General features: G+C 34.8%; 1 protein-coding gene across 1 annotated transcript; it reads left to right on the top strand.

Annotated features, from left to right (window-relative positions):
• The first annotated feature begins 1,293 nt into the window (after positions 1-1,293).
• LOC102809339 (uncharacterized) lies at positions 1,294-23,499 on the top strand. Its single transcript, XM_006819043.3, has 10 exons — positions 1,294-1,646; positions 2,443-2,510; positions 4,387-4,523; positions 7,588-7,752; positions 8,959-10,239; positions 10,918-11,142; positions 13,140-13,297; positions 16,426-16,619; positions 17,960-18,097; positions 20,920-23,499. The coding sequence occupies exons 1-10, from the start codon at positions 1,608-1,610 to the stop codon at positions 21,902-21,904; spliced, it is 3,390 nt and encodes a 1,129-aa protein (XP_006819106.1). The 5' UTR covers positions 1,294-1,607; the 3' UTR covers positions 21,905-23,499.
• Positions 23,500-23,592: the final 93 nt, after the last annotated feature.

Below are 23,592 nucleotides of genomic sequence, written 5' to 3'. Positions count from 1 at the left end.
CTACTAGAGTTACTTTGCCATTTCGTGTATTACTTCATAATCTCTGCCAATTGACCCCATTTTTTATTACAAAATTACCTTACTATTCCTGGCCAAATATTTTTCTATTTCCAAAAAAAAAATTAAGATACCCACAAAAACCAGAGAGGCAATTTATTTTTTTCCTTACATTGATATATATAGTAGCGTGTACATAAGAAGATCTGATTGATACATCTAGCATTTGCATTGTTTTCCAAAATTCCCAATATTGCCAATTTCATAGTCTAAATCTATGGCAAATCTTACTCTGTATTAAAATATTAATTTCTCCCCACAGGTTTTGTGCATATTCACAAAACCAAAAATAATGTTCCATGCTTTCAATATCTGAACTGCACCAGTTACATGTATCGACTAACCCCCTTACATATAGCCAATTACCTGTAGCAATAAATATATGAAGCACCTTAAATTGAAAAGATCTCAGTCTTCTATCAATTGTTGTATTTTTTGCTAATGTAAAATATTTGTTCTAGTCAGCATCTGGGATATTTAATTCACATTTATTTTGCCATTTAATTTGTAATTTTTCAATGTATAGCCTCAACTAAACCCTGATATGTTACAAACTTTACTGTAATATTGTACTTGAGTCTTAACTGTTCCATGGAGAGAAGGGAACCATTATCGTCTAGAATATCATTCAATACCCTGATACCACTTTTATTCCACGTCTATCTTTCCAAAAACAATTCACTAATGCCATTCTTGCAGTCAGAAACTACTTTGTTCCCACACAGAAATAGTTCTTAAAATGATTTCTAGCAATTTCCCTTCACGCGCGGTGAAAACTCAGTGTAAGATAAAACAAAAGTTTTGGAATTTTCATCACAGAGGGCGACCTTCGTCAACAAAATTTTTGCAAATAAAGATCTTCGAGGAAGTACTAGTATTTATCATTAAAATGATACGTCCATTAAACCATTATCGGCATTCCCACACACGATTGTTACAGACTATACAGTGTTCTGAGCTCAAAATGTCAGTTTAACTTGACAACAGAGAGTTTGATTCCCTGTCAACATGTTGGATAGAACATCGCGGGAAAAGTGGCGTAGTGATATCATGGTGTGATTTGTTATTATTAATTTTCTTTTCAAACCCAAATATTACTTATTTGTGACATTATAATTTTGAAAAGAATTGGATAAATTGAACTGTCATAGTATCTTGCAATATATTAACTAACAAGTGAGTCGAACGAACTATTTTGTTTACATGTTGTGTGCGAATGAATTTAACAAACTGATGTTAGGTCATAGGTTGAAGTTTGCGGGTGACATGTCGAAGCCTGCAGTTCGCGTAGAAAATGTTCCGTTACTCATTGATCACAGAGTGTTTCGTATATTACAACCTCTTTCTGCATGAGCACGGACCAACACGGCGCATTCGACATTCTAGCGACATACGATGCCTCGTAGAGATAACACTTCTTCGTTCGTTGTGTGTCCGATGACTTGTACTGTTTACTGACTCTGTTTTCGTTTGCAGTGCCATCCAATCTTGGCGGAAGTGGCACATACACGTAAGATCGGTTACTCTTCAGTGAAGTTCTAGCCAAGATCATGCCTGTCGTTAAGTCAAAACTGAAGCCAAAAACCAAGGTAATACGTGATATGGGTAACAACGTGTTGTGGTATTCTTGAAATCATGTTGACTGTAAACAACAATAACATAACAACTTTGTTACTGGATCTTGTTAATTTTTTTACCGTTTCATGTCGCTTCTAGTATGACCAGGCGCTTTGCACATTGTGTCTGTTTCCAGACACCCACATTACATATCAGTACAAGTTCATAGCCAAGTGTTTGTGATTTGAATTTGTTGACCTGTTTTACTAATATCACTATTTTCTATTAACCTAAATTCTTAATTACTAATAATTTTCTGGATAAATTAATTTCACTACTGACACTAGTGAAAAATGTTCCATTTTTTCACTGTGAATGAAAAGGCAACCCGACCTCCTGTATTAATTGCAATATAGCTCTCTGTTTTGCAGACAGAAAAACAATATTATATTGATAGTTCAAATGAAACAGTCTGTACTGATAAGCTGATATCAATACTGTTAATTTGTAAGCAAAACAGTGTGCTACTTATCATTTTAACCTTTTCACCACCATTGTCCAAATTTCTCATCCAAATTTGTCTGCACTGTTTTCATATATTTCTGGAAATAAACCCTAATTTTAGAGCCAACTGACAAAATTCAATTAACAATTTTTACTTCAAAAAAAATTTGGCTATTTTTGTCCCAATCTTCTGAATGAAAATCTTCTATGAGTGTCAGGGACTTGTCATAAATTTTTCAAATCTTGAAAATTCTTAGCCGCAAAAAAAAAAGCAGTTTACGGTTCTTTTTGTTATACGATAATATTTGTTGTCTTATTCCGTAGACTAGCAGGACTGCTGGATCACTGGTGGCCAAAGGACATGCAAGCAAAGCTACTAAAACTAACAAAAAGTAAGTGTTAGTTGAATTCAAGGTTTTACCCAGAAGAAAAATAATGATATGTCTATTTAACAAAATAATTATGATACTTGCAGTGGTTGAACTTGGGAGTTGAGAGAAATTTCAATGCCAAAGTCCGATAACATTCCCTCAGTTGTAACAGGCACTAAGGCACCTGCAATGAGTCTGTGACATTCAAGCCTTGTACACTGAAAGAAAGCTAAAATTATATTTGTGTTTTTAAAATACTGGATTAGAACCATAAAACCTTCCTGTCTTGCTTGTTTTCTGTATCCAAGCTGTCAGAAAAGACTTGGCAGCACTTTTTGTGCTGCAAACAAAAACTTATTTGGTTAGTACCTAATTTTATCCATGATTTAGTAACATTCCAACACAGTAACTTTGACAACAAGTCACTCTGGTGGTTAACATTTCTTTGTTATTAAATATGAGTAAAGCTTGCTACAGTTCCACAAATTATTTGAAGCCATAATATGATTAATTTCTGCATAACTGTTAAAAAAACAATTTATTGACATTAAAGATACTGAATTGCAGCGTTAAATTGAATGATAGTACAGCTGTAGAAATACAGCATAAATAAAATCACTTTGAGTACTTGAATGCTAACATTTAACATCGAGTTGAAGTAGGATTTTGATCCTCTGTAAGTACAAAATCTGAAATGAATTACTCGGAAACACATATATTTTCTCCAGTGTTTCTTCAGCTGTTGAGTAATAATTACAAAATAAAGATAGAAATTAAAGGATAGTATTTTTAGTTGCCTTTTTATTGCTTTATAAATATTTGCAACTCGGTGTATCACTACGTTTTATTACATGTGAATATTTTATACCCATAACATTTTTCAATATTTAAAAAAAAAAATTATTTTAGGTTAAAGCCTATTCATAATTGTAAAGAAATTTGGTTATAATTGAGAGAGGGAGGAAGGGAGGGGAGAGACGCACCCTCTATAATTGTCACTGCATTTTTGTGGTGATAAATATGCTAATGAGTAGCGTTAATTTTAAGCTGTCAACCAATAAGAAAGGCAGCTTTTGATCTAACCTGCTTTGCTATAACTATAACACACACGTGATACGATGTGTAGAATTCTTCATGCTAGCACATGCCTACTTTTCTCTTCTTGAAGTGTTCATATCATGAATAAGTTATAGCAATGATTACGCTTCAGAATGGACCAGTCCTGGTAATTTTGCATCTTAGCAAAATATAAAATTATAAAATTGCCATGGCTGGGCCAGTCTAACAATGTATCTAGAGCCTCCTGTCTTATTTATCACATCTGATCAACTATTTAGTTTGCAAATTCCATCCAAGCAGCTTTCTCAGACAGGATTGGTTAACGTATTTTGGTCTCTGCATAACTGATATAGGAGAGCAGGAAATAAACCATTTCCATATACTGATGTCAGATTTTTAGTAAATTTTGGAAACAATTCACAATTTCAAAATAGAGATTAATTATTTCAATCAGTAATTGTGGTGATTAATATTCTAAATGTACACAATTAATCAGAGGGATACAACAATCATAATTTTTTAGTTTTCAGTAATTTATCAATTTGATTTAAAAAGTCAGAGGAAATACTTGACTCTGGCGATGTACATGTATAGTGTGGTGGTAAAACAAAGCACTGTAACAGTACCTCCACACTGTTTTTATATTGGGAGAATATAATTATATGCAGCATAGGTAATTTAACCATTCAAGTGACAAATAAAACTGAAATATTGACTTAATTTCATTCATATTTTTCCCCAAATTTTGATAAATACTTATAGCCACTAAGAAAGTGTTGAAGTGTATGCTCTACTTATTAGATGGGTACAAAATTAAATTACTAAATTTGTTTTTCAGGAAGACGTCAATTCCATCTGTGGATTCTGGGTATTCTCTGTACTCTACAGATTCAGAAGATCCAACTGTTTACGCTAACAGAGGTTTAGATAGATGTGCTGCATTGCTGGCTAATATCCTAGAGAGTGATGATAGTGGTATGTGTGATTATTGTAGAATTGAATAGTCGTTTTGGAGTTTCACGTAGATTCAGGTGAAACAGAATCAATTGCAGTGTTTTCACAAGACATGAAACATGAATCATTTGTCTCATGGTTTTTATCCCAGGTTTTTTTACTCCCATGAGACAAATTGTCTTGCGAAAATATACGAAAATATAAGTGTCATTTCACAAGTGTAGAACAAAATTCAAACATATTAAAGCAGGGGAGTCGTCATCTGCACATGCTCAGATGGCCATAGTGTGTCATTGTTTATAAACAAGTGTCTACTCATGAGCCTTTGCGTTTTTAGCATGTGTTGTTATCGTCGCTTGGGATTCAATTCCTGCGCGTGCGCAGGTGACTACCCTCACGCTTTAAACATTTGAGTACGCTGTCTCTGTTATAAGGAGAAACAAAATACTTAATTTCTGTCTCTGGTTCCATATGGATTGGTAATTGTTTCATACTTTCTATGATGGAGCAATCACACTAATTAGTCCCCGTTCGGACGCAGTCCGAAAACGGGGACTTATGTTTTGCCCTGTGTGCGTCCGTGCGTCCGTGCTTCCGTGCGTCCGTGCGTCCGTGATCACCTGTATCTCGAACATGCATGGACCGATTGAGTTCAAACTTCACTCATACATCACACATTATATGGGACATATGCACATGCATTTTTTTCATGATCCGATTAACGATAGCCGAATAGCGGCCATTTTAAGGCCGAAAATGCATCAAAATCGCACATTTTCACCATTCCGGACCCGGATCTCAGTTATGCATGGACGGATTTTGTTCAAATTTGGTACATACATTAAACATAATAGGACCTTGATGCACATCATTTTTTTTTTTGGATCGGGTTCGAAATGGCCGACTGGCGGCCATTTTGTTTTAAAGAATTCAGTTCTGGATCCGTATCTGAGACATGCTTGGATTGATCGAGTTCAAACTTCACACACACAAGGTACATCATGTCACAAATATGTATGTGCATTTGTTTCATGATCTCATTAACGATAGCCAAATGGCGGCCGCTTTAAGGCCGAAAATGCATTGAAATCGCACATTTTCACCATTCCGGACCCGGATCTCAGTTATGCATGGACGGATTTCATTCAAATTTGGTACATACATTAAACATAATAGGACCTTGATGCACGTCATTTTTTTTTTCGGATCAAGTTCGAAATAGCCGACTGGTGGCCATTTTGTTTTAAAGAATTCAGTTCTGGATCCGTATCCGAGACATGTCTGGATTGATCAAGTTCAAACTTCACACACACAAGGTACATCATGTCACAAATATGTATGTGTATTTGTTTCATGATCTCATTAACGATAGCCAAATGGCGGCCGCTTTAAGGCCGAAACTGCATTGAAATCGCACATTTTCACCATTCCGGACCCGGATCTCAGTTATGCATGGACGGATTTCATTCAAACTTGGTACATACATTAAACATAATAGGACCTTGATGCACGTCATTTTTTTTTTCGGATCAAGTTCGAAATAGCCGACTGGCGGCCATTTTGTTTTAAAGAATTCAGTTCTGGATCCGTATCCGAGACATGTCTGGATTGATCAAGTTCAAACTTCACACACACAAGGTACATCATGTCACAAATATGTATGTGTATTTGTTTCATGATCTCATTAACGATAGCCAAATGGCGGCCGCTTTAAGGCCGAAACTGCATTGAAATCGCACATTTTCACCATTCCGGACCCGGATCTCAGTTATGCATGGACGGATTTCATTCAAACTTGGTACATACATTAAACATAATAGGACCTTGATGCACGTCATTTTTTTTTTGGATCAAGTTCGAAATAGCCGACTGGCGGCCATTTTGTTTTAAAGAATTCAGTTCTGGATCCGTATCCGAGACATGCTTGGATTGATCGAGTTCAAACTTCACACACACAAGGTACATCATGTCACAAATATGTATGTGCATTTGTATCATGATCTCATTAACGATAGCCAAATGGCGGCCGCTTTAAGGCCGAAAATGCATTGAAATCGCACATTTTCACCATTCCGGACCCGTATCTCAGTTATGCATGGATGAATTTTGTTCAAATTTGGTACATACATTAAACATAATAGGACCTTGATGCACGTCTTTTTTTTTTTCGGATCAAGTTCGAAATGGCCGACTGGCGGCCATTTTGTTAAAGAATTCAGTTCTGGATCCGTATCCAAGACATGTCTGGATTGATCAAGTTCAAACTTCACACACACATGGTACATCATGTCACAAATAGATATGTGCCTTTGTTTCATGATCTGCTTAACAATAGCGAAATGATGGCCATTTTAAGGCCGAAAATGCATCAAAATCACGTATTTTCACAATTCCAGAACCGGATCTCAGTCATGCATGGATGGATTTTGTTCAGATTTAGCACAATGTGTTTGTACATATGCAGGTGCATTTCGGTCATGATCTGCTTTGAATGTATATGTCACTTAAATATGAACGGAACGGGGACGTGTCATTGACAATGACTTGTTTGTATTTAATTTCTGGTGAGAACACTGCAGTTGTGTTGTTTTTGATAACAGCCAACTTTTTAGCTAGTTGCAAGGTTGTGTAAGATTCTTTGATAAAATCATAGGGATTTAGAATTTCTGAAGGACGACTGAATATTTGCGTTTCTGATTACTGTGTGTTTTTTTTTTTAATTTTTTTAAATTTAGAAAAAACAATAGAGGTTGGATTATTTCTTTCTTAATTGCCTCGTTCATTTAATGATTGTGCAGTCTGAAAATGATTGCTAAAAGAGTGGACACACAAGACGGATGATCTTTATACAGGTTGCTCATACATTATGCCTTAGGACTGCCTAAAAGTGGTCACTACAGGCAGATAGTCTTTATTCAGAGGTAGTCACTAACACAGGCTTGACAGTACCGTATTTTGTTGGATTGTGCCCCCAAATCTGACTGATTTTAGACAAACCGGACATGTCTTCCTTTCACGATATTCTAAATTGTACCTGTAACATTAAACCATTGAGTTTTTCTTATTTCAACTTTTATCCCTGTAGAGCGTGTGGGAACTAAACCACAGAAGTGTACAAAGAAAGGCAAAGTGGCGGCCAAGCCTGCTGTGAAAGCAACAAAAAAGCCTCAGGTTATTACCCGTCAGAAATCCCAACCCAAGCCACCTCAGAGAGCTCTGAAGGTTCCAACCGCTGAGCAAGATATTTCTGGTATGTGAATCACAATTAAATTATATAAAAAATTATATATTTATTATATATAAAATTTAAAATTGTGCTCTTTCAGCAAGCAGTGTTCTCTGTGGAACCTTTCAAGCATCATGGCCAATGTGGTTGGATTTTTTTGATAGCAAAGGAATAAATTACTGTACTGTAAACCCTTTAAAGGGGCACCTTCCAGTTAAGCCTAATTTTACAACAAATTTACTTACTGGATTAAAATAACAATGGATAACAAAAGATAAATTAACATTGTAAACAACATAAACAATAGTGTCCCATGATTCTTTGGTGCAATCCATGGGATTGAGCGATTCCCCTTTAACATATAGAATGCTGAAGTCAACTTCAGGGACCATCTACAAAATAGTTAGGCAATTAAATTCAAATTACAAAATTTTACTTGGAAAAATATTGGTTGCTTGAACTAAAATTGTGAAACCTTGTGCAGTGATTGTCATAAGATTGTTAAATCACAAATATAAAGGGATTTACAGTATTTTTTGGCGAAGGTTATAATTTATTACAAATCTAGCACTGAAAACATTAAAATTTAGTGTTATGATAATCAACATTTATCCACATTTGAGGAAAATGGCATCATTAAACCCATTCCGGACTATTTTATATTATATTACCTATTGCTTTTCACAAAATAGTCTTCTTTATAGTCTGTACTTTCCTTCAGAAGTTTGGAACAAAAAATAGCCAAATTTTTTGAGTAGAAACTGAAAATTGGCCCAAATTTTGTTTGTTGTCTCCAAAATTAGGGTTCATTTCCAGAAATATTGAAGAATTGTAACAATAAAGAGCAGAAAAAAATTGGGTGAGAAAGTCTGGTGGCTAAAAGGTTAAACATGTACGTTTACTGTATGTGAATGCATTCTATAATATATTGGAAAGCTGTATGTAGTATGTAAATTCTTCCATCCTGAAGATTTCACAGATTTCAAATTGGTAGATACACATAGAAGCATTAGCCTATTGTGGATTACTTTATTTTGTTCAGGAATTTATTTTCACAGAATGCCACAATAAATTTATATACAAAAGTATGGAGGTCTTTCACTAAATTTTATTTTCACTGACTTCGCTGAAAATCATTCCAGAGTGAAAATGAAATACTTCCACAAAAGTTTATTTTTTGCTTCATTTCTGTCGCACGCAATTGAATCCTATTCTACTGTTTCATTTCAGATTCATTTTCTCATGTCAATCGATCTCCCAATTTGTCAACAAGAAGCCGTCCAATGTCGCCTTTCAAAGCTGACCAAGATATGAGTGCACAGGTCAAAAGTACACCCTATAATGAGAGATTGCCCTCATCTACCCCGATCAACTCTCCATCCAAGCAAACACAAGTAGACCATGCAAGGCCAGTATCAAGGGAGAAACAACATGGTTTTCCAGTCCAGTATAATAAATATCCGATACATGAACCATATCACATGAGCAGTGGTTCTGCTCCACCCCCTCATCTTTTGCAACAGAGACCTGACTTTCACATGCCTTTTGCTGGATTCCCCGGACTACACACTGGATATCTGCGACAACATGAAGGACCTGTCTATTCAGACAGACATTTATACTCCAGAACTAATGCTAAGTTTGGTTATCTTGATGAAGATCCTACGGGGTATCATTCAGACCCTTTAGCTTACTCAAGTAATGCCCACTACTCTGATGCCATACAAGGATTATCCAATAGGAACCCATCTTTTGATCATGTGTACTATCATTCCAACCCAAACTATGGAGTTGAAATTCCTGAGAGGGATACTCCACAATATTATCCGGTACATTCCCAAATGCCAAATGTTTTACCTCCTTCGCATGAACGTTTGCCTGTGACAGAAACGTATGGCAATTACAATTCCCAACCAAGACCTGCTGCCCCGGATTATTCCATTCATCATACAGCGATGTATCCACAGCAAACTGATGAGCCTATTGACAACCCACCTGCCAATGTTGATTCATCAACAGAGGGAATTCCACGTACTCCAGTAACAGGATATGAAAATTTCCAACATTTTGCAGATGAGTTGAGGGCTGATCTTCCCCTCAACAGCCAGGGCAGCATTACCTCCGTCAGAATCAACTCTTCTAAAGAAATGGACAAATCAGTAACAGTGGTTCAAGATAAAGATCAATCACATCGAGATGCAAAATTATCTGAGCCAGAAATAAACGCCAGTCTGGACGGCACTTTGAATATAGAACCTGAGCAAGAAAGTAAACCAATCAGTCCGTTTAAAATTCAATCTAATACAAGCTTTGAAAAAAGCCGAAGTGACTCCTCAAAACGAGGCAGTTTTCAAGAAAAAGAAAATGCCAAAGCAACCAATCAAAATGTAGACATTTCTAAGACGCCGGGAAAAACACCTCCAGGAAGCCAATCACGGAATACAAAATCTAATCAGGTGCACACATTGAAATATTTACTTGGAGAGCTGAGGGCTGTTACAGGAATGCAAGGTAAGCTAGACTCAAAATTCAACGAAGAATGAACGAAGAATTTGAATTTTAAATAGCGAAATTGAAACCCAGTGAATAATTAATGCATTTACAGAATGCAAGGAGTCTGTTGATAGTATTCTAATAAATGCAAATATATGGCAAATGTATGCTAATATATGCCAAATGTATGGAAAATGTATGCTAATATATGCCAAATGTATGCTAATATATGCCAAATGTATGTAAATATATGCTAAATGTATGCTAATATATGCCAAATGTATGCAGATATATAGCAAATATATGCTAATATATGCCAAATGTGTGCAGATATATAGCAAATATATGCTAATATATGCCAAATGTATGCTAATATATGCTAATATATGCCAAATGTATGTAGATATATAGCAAGTATATGCTAATATATGCCAAATGTATGCAAATATATGCCAAATGTATGCAAATATATGCCAAATGTATGCTAATATATGCTGATATATTATGGTAATATTATGCAAATTGCCAAAAATGTGTTTTTTTTTAAATAGTTTTCAACTTTTATGTCAACCTTACATTTTAACACATAATCTGTAATTGCTGTAATGTCTATAATTTAGTAATATAAAATAGATACAATTTTTTTGGGTAGTTTTACTTCACCACTTATGCCTCTTTACTTTCATTTATCTTAAGGTGATATTGAAATCAGTCGACTTCTTGACGAAATCGAATATGCCGCCAATGCTATTCCTCATGTCAGGGAGACAATCAACATAGAAACAGACATACAGTTGGCGTTACAGCCGCTACGAAGCGAGAACTCACAGCTGAGGAGAAGACTGAGGATTGTCAATCAACAGCTAAAAGAACGTGAACATTCTGAAAAGGAGAATAAAGATGGCACTATGGGTTTTGAATGTAAGTAGAGTAGTTAAAATAAATGGATTTGACTAAAAAAACAATTTGAGTTGACACTTTTTAGCTCCGCTGTCGACTTTGTCGAGCGGAGCTTATCATATGAGTGATTGTCCGTCGTCGTCGTCCGTGTCAATGTTTTACTTTTTCGACTTCTTCTTGAAAACTACAAGCCTGAATGCTTTGATACTTGGTGTATATATGTACCTTGGGTAGACCTCTCTTAGGTTTGTTCATTTCATGTTGATATCTTCAATTCTCTAATTTTGGTGAATATTTTTGTCATTTTTGGTAAAAAGTGATATTTTCGACTTCTTGTTAAAAACCGCAAGTGCAATTGCTTTGATATTACATATATAGGTACTACATGTGGACCTCTCTCAGATTTGTTCATTTTGTAATGATATCTTTAATTCTCTAATTTTGGTGAATATTTTTGTCATTTTTGGTAAAAAGTGATATTTTCGACTTCTTGTTAAAAACCGCAAGTGCAATTGCTTTGATACTACATATATAGGTACCACATGTGGACCTCTCTCAGATTTGTTCATTTTGTAATGATATCTTTAATTCTCTAATTTTGGTGAATATTTTTGTCATTTTTGGTAAAAAGTGATATTTTCGACTTCTTGTTAAAAACCGCAAGTGCAATTGCTTTGATATTACATATATAGGTACTACATGTGGACCTCTCTCAGATTTGTTCATTTTGTGATGATATCTTCAATTCTCTAATTTTGGTGAATATTTTTGTAATTTTTGGTAAAAAGTGATATTTTCGACTTCTTGTTAAAAACCAGAAGTCCGATTGCTTTGATATTACATATATAGGTACTACATGTGGACCTCTCTCAGATTTGTTCATTTTGTGATGATGTCTTCAATTCTCTAATTTTCGTGAATATTTTTGTGATTTTTGGTAAAAAGTGATATTTTCGACTTCTTGTTAAAAACCAATAGTTCAATTGCTTTGATATTACATATTTAGATACTACATGTAGACCTTTCTCAGATTTGTTCATTTCGTGATGATATCTTGGATTCTATAATTTTGGTGAATATTTTTGTCGTATTTGGTAAAAAGTGATATTTTCGACTTCTTGTTAAAAACCAAAAGTTCAATTGCTTTGATATTACATATATAGATACTACATGTAGACCTTTCTCAGATTTGTTCATTTCGTGATGATATCTTCAATTCTCTAATTTTGGTGAATATTTTAGTCATTTTTGGTAGAAAGTGATATTTTCGACTTCTTGTTAAAAACTGTAAGTCCGATTGCTTTGATACTATACATATTGTTCATTTTCTGATGATGTCTTCAGTTCTTTAATTGAAATGTGCATTTCTAACAGCGGAGCTATCTCAGCCGATAGGCTGCTTGTTTATTTTGATAATGCATAATAATGAATATTTTTACATTAGAATATATAACATATCAATATCAATCTAACATATTTATTGTTATTTTGAAGTGCTTAACCAAATATTTTTCCTGCCCAAAATTGAGTCCAAATATTTTCACTTTTTGTATATAATATTCAGTAAATTTCATCAGCATTTTGGATTATACAGACAGTTTCAGATGTTGCTTTTATTTTTTGATCAAAATGTTTGTGAATTTTTATCAACATTTCATTTGAGGAAGAACAGACAAAATCATTTTGTAAATATCACCAAAAGTTGATGATCCTGCTCAAAGTGTTAAAAGGTCTGGTGAAAACTTGTGAACATTTTTCCTCAAAATAACGGTACTCCAGGTGTCACCATTAATTTATTATACTCGCAGAATGTTCAATGATGTGATTGAAAACAACATTATGGCAACAGGCCAGTCTTGTCATTATTAGTTTGGTTTTGGGATGCACAAATTCATTTAGTGAAGTAAAACATTTTTAGTGCCCTCTAGTGGTGGTTTCTTTCAAAACTTCTGTTTAAATAGAGGGCGCTTCTGTAATACTAATGTGACTTCAAACATTCACTGAATTATGTTATCTAGTGTTAGCGGCTCAGACAATGAACGCAACAATACAGAAACAGATGAAGGATGATAAAAGACACCGAGATATGCTGCTTACCAAAATAGATGAACTAAACAAAGAACTAAACAAGTATCAAGATGAGAAGAAAAAAATGATGCAGATCTTGGATGAGAAAGTAAGTCTGTTTGTTTTTCCACTCACAATGCTAATGGCTGCCAAGATTGAGCGCGAGAGCCACAAAACTAGTTTTTACAAAATCAAATAGTTTTTTTCATTCTCTCCTGTCATCTTGTCCACCGTCGCCTCATCTTTGTAACTATGGTGTTTCTAACAATGGACACTATAATTCGTCATCTGTTCTTTGCAACTTGTACTGGTTTTGGCTCAACGAACCATAGGACCGCTGAGCCTATGCGATGGGTTTCTGTCCTGCGTCTGTCCTGCGTCTGTCATCCGTCTATCTATCTGTCTGTACACGACTTCTTCTCAAAAACCGACGAAACGTTTGACTCGATTTTTGGCGTGTGTAGATGGTAATTTGTTCATGAAAAGTCAATCTGCCAAAAATTATGCAAATTAGCCCCTCAAAACTCTAAAATTTCTTCTATGCTACTATGACACTAAGTGGTCTACAGTGCTGATATTGATAGTGCCTTGGGTTGTCCTCTATCAGTTTTGTTAATTTGGTAAGGAAATTTTCAATTTCCTAATTTTGGCGAATATTTTAAAATGGTCATTTTTCGACTTCTTCTCTGAAACTGATGGTCCGATTGCACTCAAATTCGCGTGGTATATACCTTGGGTGGACCTCTATCAGATTTGTTCATTTCATGTCCATATCTTCAATTTTCTATTTTTAACGAATATTTTTTTTCATTTTTAGTCAAAAATGCTATTTTCGACTTCTCCTCCGAAACTGGTAGTTCGATTGCTCTCAAACCAACATAGTATATACGTTGGATGGACCTCTATTTGTTCATTTTGTGTTGACATCTTCAATTCTCTATTTTTAGCAAATATTTTGTCATTTTTCATCAAAAATAGTACTTTTGACTTGTTCTTCAAAACCAGTAGTCCAAATTCTTTGATACTTGGTACACATGTAGCTTGGATGACACTTCACCCAGTCACTGAATGTGGCCAAATTTATCAAAAATTTCAGAAATTCATGATTACCTTCTCCTTAAATCCCCTTTCACAATTGGCGCCTCACTCATGCGATAATTTTTTTTTTCGAAAATATTTTATCCGTCCTGTTGTAGAAGTGTTGTCTTTGAGTCGCAAGCAATATATAAAATCGTACAAGAGGTGAACAACCACTGCACCAGGATACAACAGTCGTGAGACGTAATCTTGCGATTATTTTCATGTTTCCGGGTGCAACAGTCGTACAATGGCTGCAACGGTTGAACGATGATGCGTTTTGTAGCGCCATATGTCGCGCGACCTAGCGACCCGTTGTACGACTACTATAACCGATCGTACAAGGCTACGACCCATTGTGCGACACACCGCACCACCTGTCGCGCGAGGTGTTGGCCTATAAATACGATGGCTCAGATCACTTAGGATCATTTAGTGAAACAAATGCTAACATATGGTTGTCCTGGGTGATACCCAGTCCAATTATTGCGGTGACGGCCGCTGTAACATCGGACACAATTAAATCGCATGGATGCATACCATATGTCCAGTGTAATATTAGGATGATTATTAATAATAATATAGAATCGTAATTTTTGTTGTAACCATGCATGTTTTGAAATACAAATATTATATTTATTTAGTATACAGTGCCTTCTCAGACTTAGCAAATGCAAGAGCCTCCCAGGAGCTATTGGTCGAGCAGCAGCCATGTTTACAGTATGGATGGTCCAGACATTTGGGATGAAAGCTCAGTAGTTCTCGAGCTTATATCGGGGGTGAAAAAAAATCGTACAACGTTGCAAAGGGGGCAAGACAGGTCTTCCAATAGTCTTAGGGTGGTACAACGGACTCGTACGACAGGACGCATCATCGTACGACATGAAAATACTCGTGCAACACTCGTTCGGGGTCTTACAAGTGCGTACAAAGTCGCACAACACTCGTACTGCCTGTCATGCAATTATTTTTCATCGCGTCAGTCGCTCAAAATATCGGAGCAGCACGGTTTTTTTTCACGACCGAGATGCGACCATTTTGTCGCATCTGGATCGTACAATAAGTGGTACAACGGCTACAACGAGTCGTACAACGGGAACAATTTCGAGTCGCAAGCCGTTGTAGTCTGTTTGGCACCAATTGTGAAAGGGGCTTAATGCACTACAGTTGTCGGAAAATGGACAAAACTTGGGAAGATTATACAATGATGCCATATTGAAATTATAAGCTTACAGGGAGATATGTAATGTTTCCCATTTGTTCTATCAACTGTTTCTCATTCTCACATAGCACATGGGAGTTCTAAGTTTTCTATGATTGGTCTATTGTGATTGTAATGAAAACATAACCACTCAACATATTTAAATGTGTATAGACATGATTGATTTTGGTGGAAAATTATTCAAATTGCCTAATTTACATACCAATATTTAGGCTATTTTGGTGTTATCTTGAGAACCATTTAATATGTTTTAATAAAACTTGGTGCATAGATGTGTTGGGACAGTTTCCAGATATATATTTAGTTTTTGGTGGACATTTATGCAAATTAACTAATTTGCATATCAGCTAGTGAAATTCAAGCTATTTTGGTGCTATTTCAAGAACCATTCAACATATTTCAACAAAACTTGGTATATACTGTACATGTATTACGAATTCAGATAATTGCAAACATCATGTTATGTTATTCTCTCAACACGCTAGAGTTCTTTTTAAGCTCTATTTGATTCTAATTTTATTGAATATTTCTGTTATTTTTGTAAAAAATTCCACTTTTAGCATTATGTGTTATTGTCTCACTCACTGCCTTTTGGGGTATTTGTCATATACAGCACTAATGTTTTGTACAATAGCCGTTGAGCAACAGGCCATTGGCCTATTTTTGTGAAATACATTGTTTTTTAAAACTGTTTAAAATATGTTGCTGACTTCTCCTGGGGTTGCATGTATATTGTTTATTTGACTTTTTATATTTCTGTCCTTTCCTTGCCTGTTGCTAGTTAACGCATACGCAAATAGAATTACATTGCGTCTGTGGGTAATTAGGGTATCTGAAATTGTATCAAATAGAGCAGCTGGTTGTCAGAAACGAGTATTTATGTATGACCCACACATTTTATGTTAAACTGCAGTTTTAAATCTCTTGTTTATCTGAAGGACTCTAATCATCTGAAAAGCCGTCAGGAATGGACAGGAGATTTGAGTAAACTGCGTAACAACCATGAGCAAGTCATAGCTAAATTAGCAGCTACTGAAATCACGCTAGAAGCCAGCGTTAAAGAGAATGATATCTTGAGATTGGCGATGAAACAAAGAGATGCAGAAGTCACAAGGATGAAAGTATTAAATGAGTATGTTTAGTATAAATCTTATCACTTCTTTTATGACTCTCTCACACATGTATTCTCAAAAAGACACCAGACAAAAAGTCAGAAAATGTCTTCCTAAAACCATTGTTGCTTGTGATTGGTCCTTGCACTGTTCATTCCGTGGCTATGTCTTCTACATCTACATAACACATTCACCAGTGTAGCCAATTTTGATTTGAATATTTCACCACCAGTTCCCTCTTTTCATCAAAAATTCACAAAATAGTTCTGTTTATAGTCTGCAATTTCTTTCAGGGGATTGGGACTAAAATTGCCAAATTTTTGGAGTAAAAATTGATTCAAATTTTGTCTGTCAAAATTAGGGTCCAGAAATATTGAAGAATATAAGAAAAAGTGCTAAACAATTTGGGTGAGAAAGTCTGGTTATGAAAAGATTTAGTGGATTTGATTTTACAGAGTCTTATAGTTTTATATAGTCATTTCAAAAGATGCTTGATACTCTGTTTTCAAAAATTTTTAAATGGGGATATGGTTTATATTGAAAACAAAACGTTATTTTAGTAGCAAACATAGGTATTCCTTGGATGAAATACTGAAAAGTTTTTCATTATCTGTATGTATTGGTAAATCAGGCACACATGTGTATCAGTGTTTTTTATTAAGCTATTTTTTGTACATTGGCTACTAAAACAAAGCTTTTATTTCATGCAAAAATCATCCCTTCATGTTTTTATCAAAAGATGCTCAAAATATTAAATTCAGTTAACATAAAATTCAACAATTCAAAAACTGAAAAGTTTTGAGATTGAGATATATATTCACTGGATTAAATTTTAGTAAAAATAATGGGGTATGGCTCATCATGAAATTAAAACATTGTTTTAAAGCGAGAGGGTCGTCACCTGTGCATGCGTGGGAATTGATTCCCAAGCGACGATAACAACACACGCTAAAAACGCAAAGGCTCATTGGTATATGCTTGTTTGTAAACAATGACACGCTACGGTCATTTGACGCATGCACAGGTGACTACTCCCCTGCTTTTGTAAATGTAGATATTCATTGGATGAAATTATGAAAACACAAGTTTTTCATTATCTGTATGTATAAAGATATTCCCTGATTTGTGAAGCAACAATATATTTTTTTGTCAACGTTGTCATATTCACTGGGTTTTAATTTAGCTATAAGCAAAATATGTAAAAAATAAAACCAAATGAATAATTGAGATCATTTTACACCCATCTGTGATCATCATGTATTTGTACATTTGCTGTTTTTTGTGTTTCACTGTAATATGTAACGGTACATGTACACGTACTGTTCCTTGTGTGTTGTAACACATTTGTCTATATCAACAGGGATCTTCAACAGAGTGTCAGTAACCTTCTACTTGACTTAGAATCCCACAAACCAAGTGAGAGGAGCAACTACTGGAGTGTACCGCAAGATTCTATGCAAAGATTGGAGCGGTTACTCAGACCGAACCCTCCCACAAGGTAAAGAAAATGTTGAATGTGTATTATAGTGTACCACTGCTTGTATCTTGATACTTAAAGCAGTAATTTTACACAGGGTTTAAATTTCAATTAAATTAAATCTACTTTCTAATTAAATTTATATGAGCATGTAAAATTAATGTAGAACTCATTGTTTCACTAGAAAACCCATGAATTTAAAACCCATTGAATATGCTCAAAATATAAAAATACTGGGAGGTACAGGTGGATCAAAATAGCTGCTCATGATATGACAGATTATGATAACTATATTTTCTGTACATTTTTGATGTATTACATGTGAGACATGTTTTATTGTTTTGTTACAAACCTTGAACATTGATATATGTCATGTCAGAAGATCGTAGCATCAGTCTCAGTCTCGCTATCTACAAGATGAGACTTGAATGGGATCTTGACATGATGTCGCCCTACAGAACTATGCGTATTGCAAACCCCAAGTAATGTACCTCTGGTATCAATGAAAATTAAACTAAACTTTTACATTAAACCATAGATAACATTTCTGTGCTGGAAAATTTTGTACTCTAAAGGCTTTCAATTTAATGTCAGAAAGTCTGACAATGCAGTACATGCTTTGAAACTGTGGATAACATATTTGACAGTGTGTTGGACACCAAGGCAGTCAGTTGGGACATCCACTGACACTGTGATAGTCACTGTCACATGTTATCTCAACCTGTAAAATAACAGTAATACCAAATCCTATTCATATCGGCAAAATAAAACTACTGTATTTTCTGTATTAGAGCTGCATCTCTAATAGTTGCACACAAATTGCATTTATTAGTTGGTGGATCATTAAAATATAATTCATGTTGACCACACACACTATCATTTAGCACATGTGCTACTAATAAAGCAAATACTGTAATAAAGTTTGAAAAAAAAGATAAAATCAAACATTTTTTCTGTTTAAAGCGCGTTGGTTTTCACGCCACGCCCTGTTCGATATGGGACTCATTGCGACATATACTGTAAAAGGGTTAATTATTCAATGGGTTTTAATTTTGCTTATTTCGCTGACTGGAAAATGCGCATATAAATTAAAACCCAGTGAATATGTAAAATTTAGCATAGAACACATTCTCTAAATGACGAAACCGTGAATTTAAAACCCCCTGAATATGCCTGAAATGGTAAATTAGTGAAATTTAAACCCAGTGAAAATTAGTCATTTTAAAGTACAACCACATGTAAAAGACATTGTTTACAATAAATTTGAACACGGGTAGCATGACTGTTCCTGCCCTTCAATATATGACTTGCTGAAAACCTCCATGGATAATAAAAATGAATGTGAAAAATAGCTGGATATGTGTTGAACTGTTTAATTTAAAATATCAAACCATCATTGCAAATTCCAAATACAAATTATTTTATATTAATAAAGTTACTGCTCAATGCAAGTGTTAAATTATTGACTGAATAAAAAACTGACAATTTTATTATTGTTACTAAAAATAATTCTAACAGCTGTCAGTCATTTTATTGACATGTATGGTCACATGCCAGTAATTATACTTAACGAACATAGCATGCATTGTTTAACAGTTTATGTATCCAAACAATAGATGTTAAACTACTGAATAAATACAATAGTAATTTCACCCTGTTCCATACTTTCACAATATGGGATGTAATGTAATTCGTCTAATTGCTACCTGTATGTGTGAAAGGAATTGTTGACTTGCTCATTTGTTTGATTTTGTTGGGTTAAAAAATCACCTTGTGGCTTTCCCTGTGATTTTTCATTTGGTTACTAGATTCTGATAAATCTCTTTTTGCTGGGGACTTTTCTGTCAACCTGTTTTAAGGGGCGGTGGTATGTGCAAGATATGGGTCTTATATGAACATCGATGGTGACTTTGATTGTTGCGCAGACAAATGAGTGCAAACTGAGACGTTACCATGCTTTAATTAATTTCTTTAGTGATAGGAAAGTATCAAAGGAGTCACGGGCAGCAATTAGTGCACGTTGTGCTGAGGTCAAAACTCTTTGTGTTTTCCATTAGAAGAGTGCATTGGATTGTGGGAAAATCAATGTTTATCAATACAAATGTTGCACATGTGCGACACAACGACCACCGTCCTTTAATGCTACAATCTGAGATCATTCATAAGCTAGCTGTGATGTAAATATTTGATGATATGAATATATGCAAATTGCCGGAGTTCTTTGAAGATTCCCTCAGATTCTTTGTTGTTTTCTGTAGTTTTACTGTGAGTCTCAAATAGCGTTTGTTTTAAATGACATTATTACGCATTAAGGAATGTAAATAACTACTGATTCAGACAAACAAACGAGTGAACAAAATTATTTAAGAATTTGATTATTTAAGAAAATTCACAGGAACAAGTTGCCTAAAGAATCGCAGTGGAAATTTCATTGATGTATTTTGAAATTTTAAGAGATTGACTTTTTGAATATCAAATTCAATAGTCATCTTTCTTTAACAAAAAATAAATTGATCAACAGGAACTTATGTCTATTTGGCCCAAAAAAATTTAACAAGAAAAATACACAATACTGTGTTGAATGTTGCATCCAATTTTGTACATAAAAACAATTGCATTTAAAGTAAGCAGTTTAAAATATTGTCAAAATAGTACAAATACTTGATTTTAGTGAATATGAATTTGCAATGCTGAATTAATAAAACCTAATTTAGCTAGAATGCCAATAGTCTCATTGTAAGAAAAGATGTTTTGCTAAATTTGCTTCACCATGACCTCTCTTCCCCCAAATGAGCTCAACAAAAATGGTTAACAATATTGTTTTCATCATTTTGTTGCTACAGATCACGTCAAAGTCCACAGAAAAAAGATTTCAGTCCCGACTACAGAGCTACAGTGAGAAGACAAACCACAACGGATAAGAAACGAACGCCCCCGACTTTGGAGAGGACGATGTTCCGATCACCAACAAACAATACTGCACTTCCCAGTGAAGAGATGAAGATAAGCCCTGCTCAGAGATCATTAAATTTTGGTATTTCTCCAGAACGTTCGCGATTAAAAGAAACATTTCAGTTTGTCGATCCTTCTACAGAGAATGGCCAGTCATATGATGCACTAGCAAAGACTTTAACCGATAGTTGTGATGAAGAGTGTAGCAGCAGTAACCATGGTTACCATCGAGTATCTCCAGTTAAAAGGAACTTGGGTGAGCTGACAAAGGAGAATCTTGAAGAGTTTAATAAAAAGTTTCCGAGTGAAAAAGTAGATGAATATAGTTATATGCTGAGCAGGGAAAAACCGCTTTTCTCAGAAAACCTTCTTGGTTCACCGATTAACGGTAGAAATGCTACTACGCTAAGCAGTGGTACATTGACGCCAGGACATTCTCAGCATTCCTCGCCAGTGAAAAACGATCTGAAAACTGTGACGTTCGCACATGATACTCACAAGGAGTACTATTATGACCCGAATTCTCGAATTCAAAGCGATTCCAAAATCAGCTCGGACAAGCTACCTGATTTTACGAATCATACAACCTTACTAGATCATGATTATGTTGATGATGTAACCAGGGAAACAGAATTTGATGATGAATTTAGCATGCCAATGAACAGTCAATTTGGTTTGCATCGAAGTACTGTCCAGAAACCCTATGATTGGGCCGGTACGATTGAAACAACTATGGATGACATTGTATCACTGACTTCAGGGTCGACATCAACAGTGACGTCCCAGGACGAGAGACAGTTTCGACAAGGTCTCGCTAACCTTGACGCTGACATAGCAAGGTTGCAGAGCCATCTAAGGCAAATGAAACACTCGTAAGAACGCTGCTCTGAGACAATAGAGGGCGACATTTAGCGTCTACACTTGGTTCATGTCTGCCATTGCTGGCTGAAAATAATCTTACACTTTATATTCAATGTAAATAATGCAGCTCTGTTATGGAAAAGAGTGATATACTGTGAACTGCTTTATTTTCAATCTTTGGAATTGTCACGATTTCATGATTCATGACATTCGAGAAGTCAAAATTATGGTTCCTGAATAATTGTCACTGCTACAACATTGGCCGATTTTCACTGATTTGCAATATTATTGATTGCATATCACCTGGCACTAACATAATTAAACTATTTTCCAAATCTTGCATTGACCTCATATCATTTAACTGTTTTTTTTGTGTGTTTTTTTAAAGTTATAAAATCAATCACATTTTTTTTTTCATAAATCATTTTTTTCACAGATTATTTATTATGATGAATTTTGTGTATTTATAAAACTAATAATATAATTAGTAGAACTGAATTTCAACATATCAAAATTTTTCATAACACATCTGCTAACAATCAAAACTTAACAGTATTATCCATTTTTTTTAACGGTTAAACGAAGTACTAACAATGATCAGTCATGTAGTTTCACCTATCAGCCGATGTTAAGTCAACCGACGAATTAAAATTGGCTAATTACAGCCAGTCATGTAATTTACCCTTAACTCGTGAAGACATGAATGTTTTTATATGAAATATTTAATAAATACCGGTAATGAATGCTTTTACCATAGATTGAAGATGTTGATGTGGTCGACATGGACTTACACATCTGCGTCATCTGCATAGCAACGATGCTTTGCCACGAAATTAATGTCTTAGCTTTTAACCACCAGACTTTCTTCTTCAATATTTCTGGAAATAAAAACCTAATTTTGGAGCCAACAGACAAACTTTGAGTAAACTTTCAGTTTTCACTCAAAAAAAAAATTTGGCCATTTTTGTTCTAATCTACTGAAGGACAGTGCAAACTATAAACAAGACTATTTTGTTAATTGTGATGAAAAGGGGGAACTGGTGGTGAAAAGGTTAATCAATTTTGATAAATAAATGACTTTGACTGGGATATCTGTAGTCCAATATATTATCTAATCACTGATATATATATATATTCATCGATAATATAAACATTGAACAAAATTCGGTGTCTGTCGTGTTGTCTGAGATCGCTGTCGATAATTCATCATAATTTTTGGTTCTTTGATGCCTGATCCACCAGTGATCGTGATTTTCTTGGAGCCATGATAACTCATAAGGGTCAAAATTAGTCCTGTCCATCTGTCCTAGACAGGTAAATTTTAGCTGTGTACTGGCGGAAAAAGATATAAAGTTTTTTACTATCTGAATATAAAGTGGAGTTGTCCCAAACTGCTAATGTCCAGAAAATTATTTTCAGAGTTTTTAAGACTTATGAAATTGTGATGAGCCAAGAAACATGAATTTTATTTCGAATAATATGTTTGATATTATCTTGCTAGGGACAAGTACATCTACCATTTTGGTAGGACAGTCACTTTTATTCACTAACCTGTTCAATGGATTAGCAAGTGTTAATTTTGAATTTTTAATATATCAATCTTTATAAAATATTCTGATTCAAGTCTATTTCTTGTTTGTTTAATTTGTGTCATGCATAACACAAATTAAAATTCATTTGGCTTCTATTGAATTACACTCCAT

This window comes from Saccoglossus kowalevskii, chromosome 22 (assembly GCF_978046115.1).
Source record: "Saccoglossus kowalevskii chromosome 22, keSacKowa6.1, whole genome shotgun sequence".
In the NCBI taxonomy this organism is placed as follows: Eukaryota; Metazoa; Hemichordata; class Enteropneusta; family Harrimaniidae; genus Saccoglossus; species Saccoglossus kowalevskii.
Note: the sequence above shows the minus strand (reverse complement) of the source record. Positions and strands in the feature narration are given on the sequence as shown.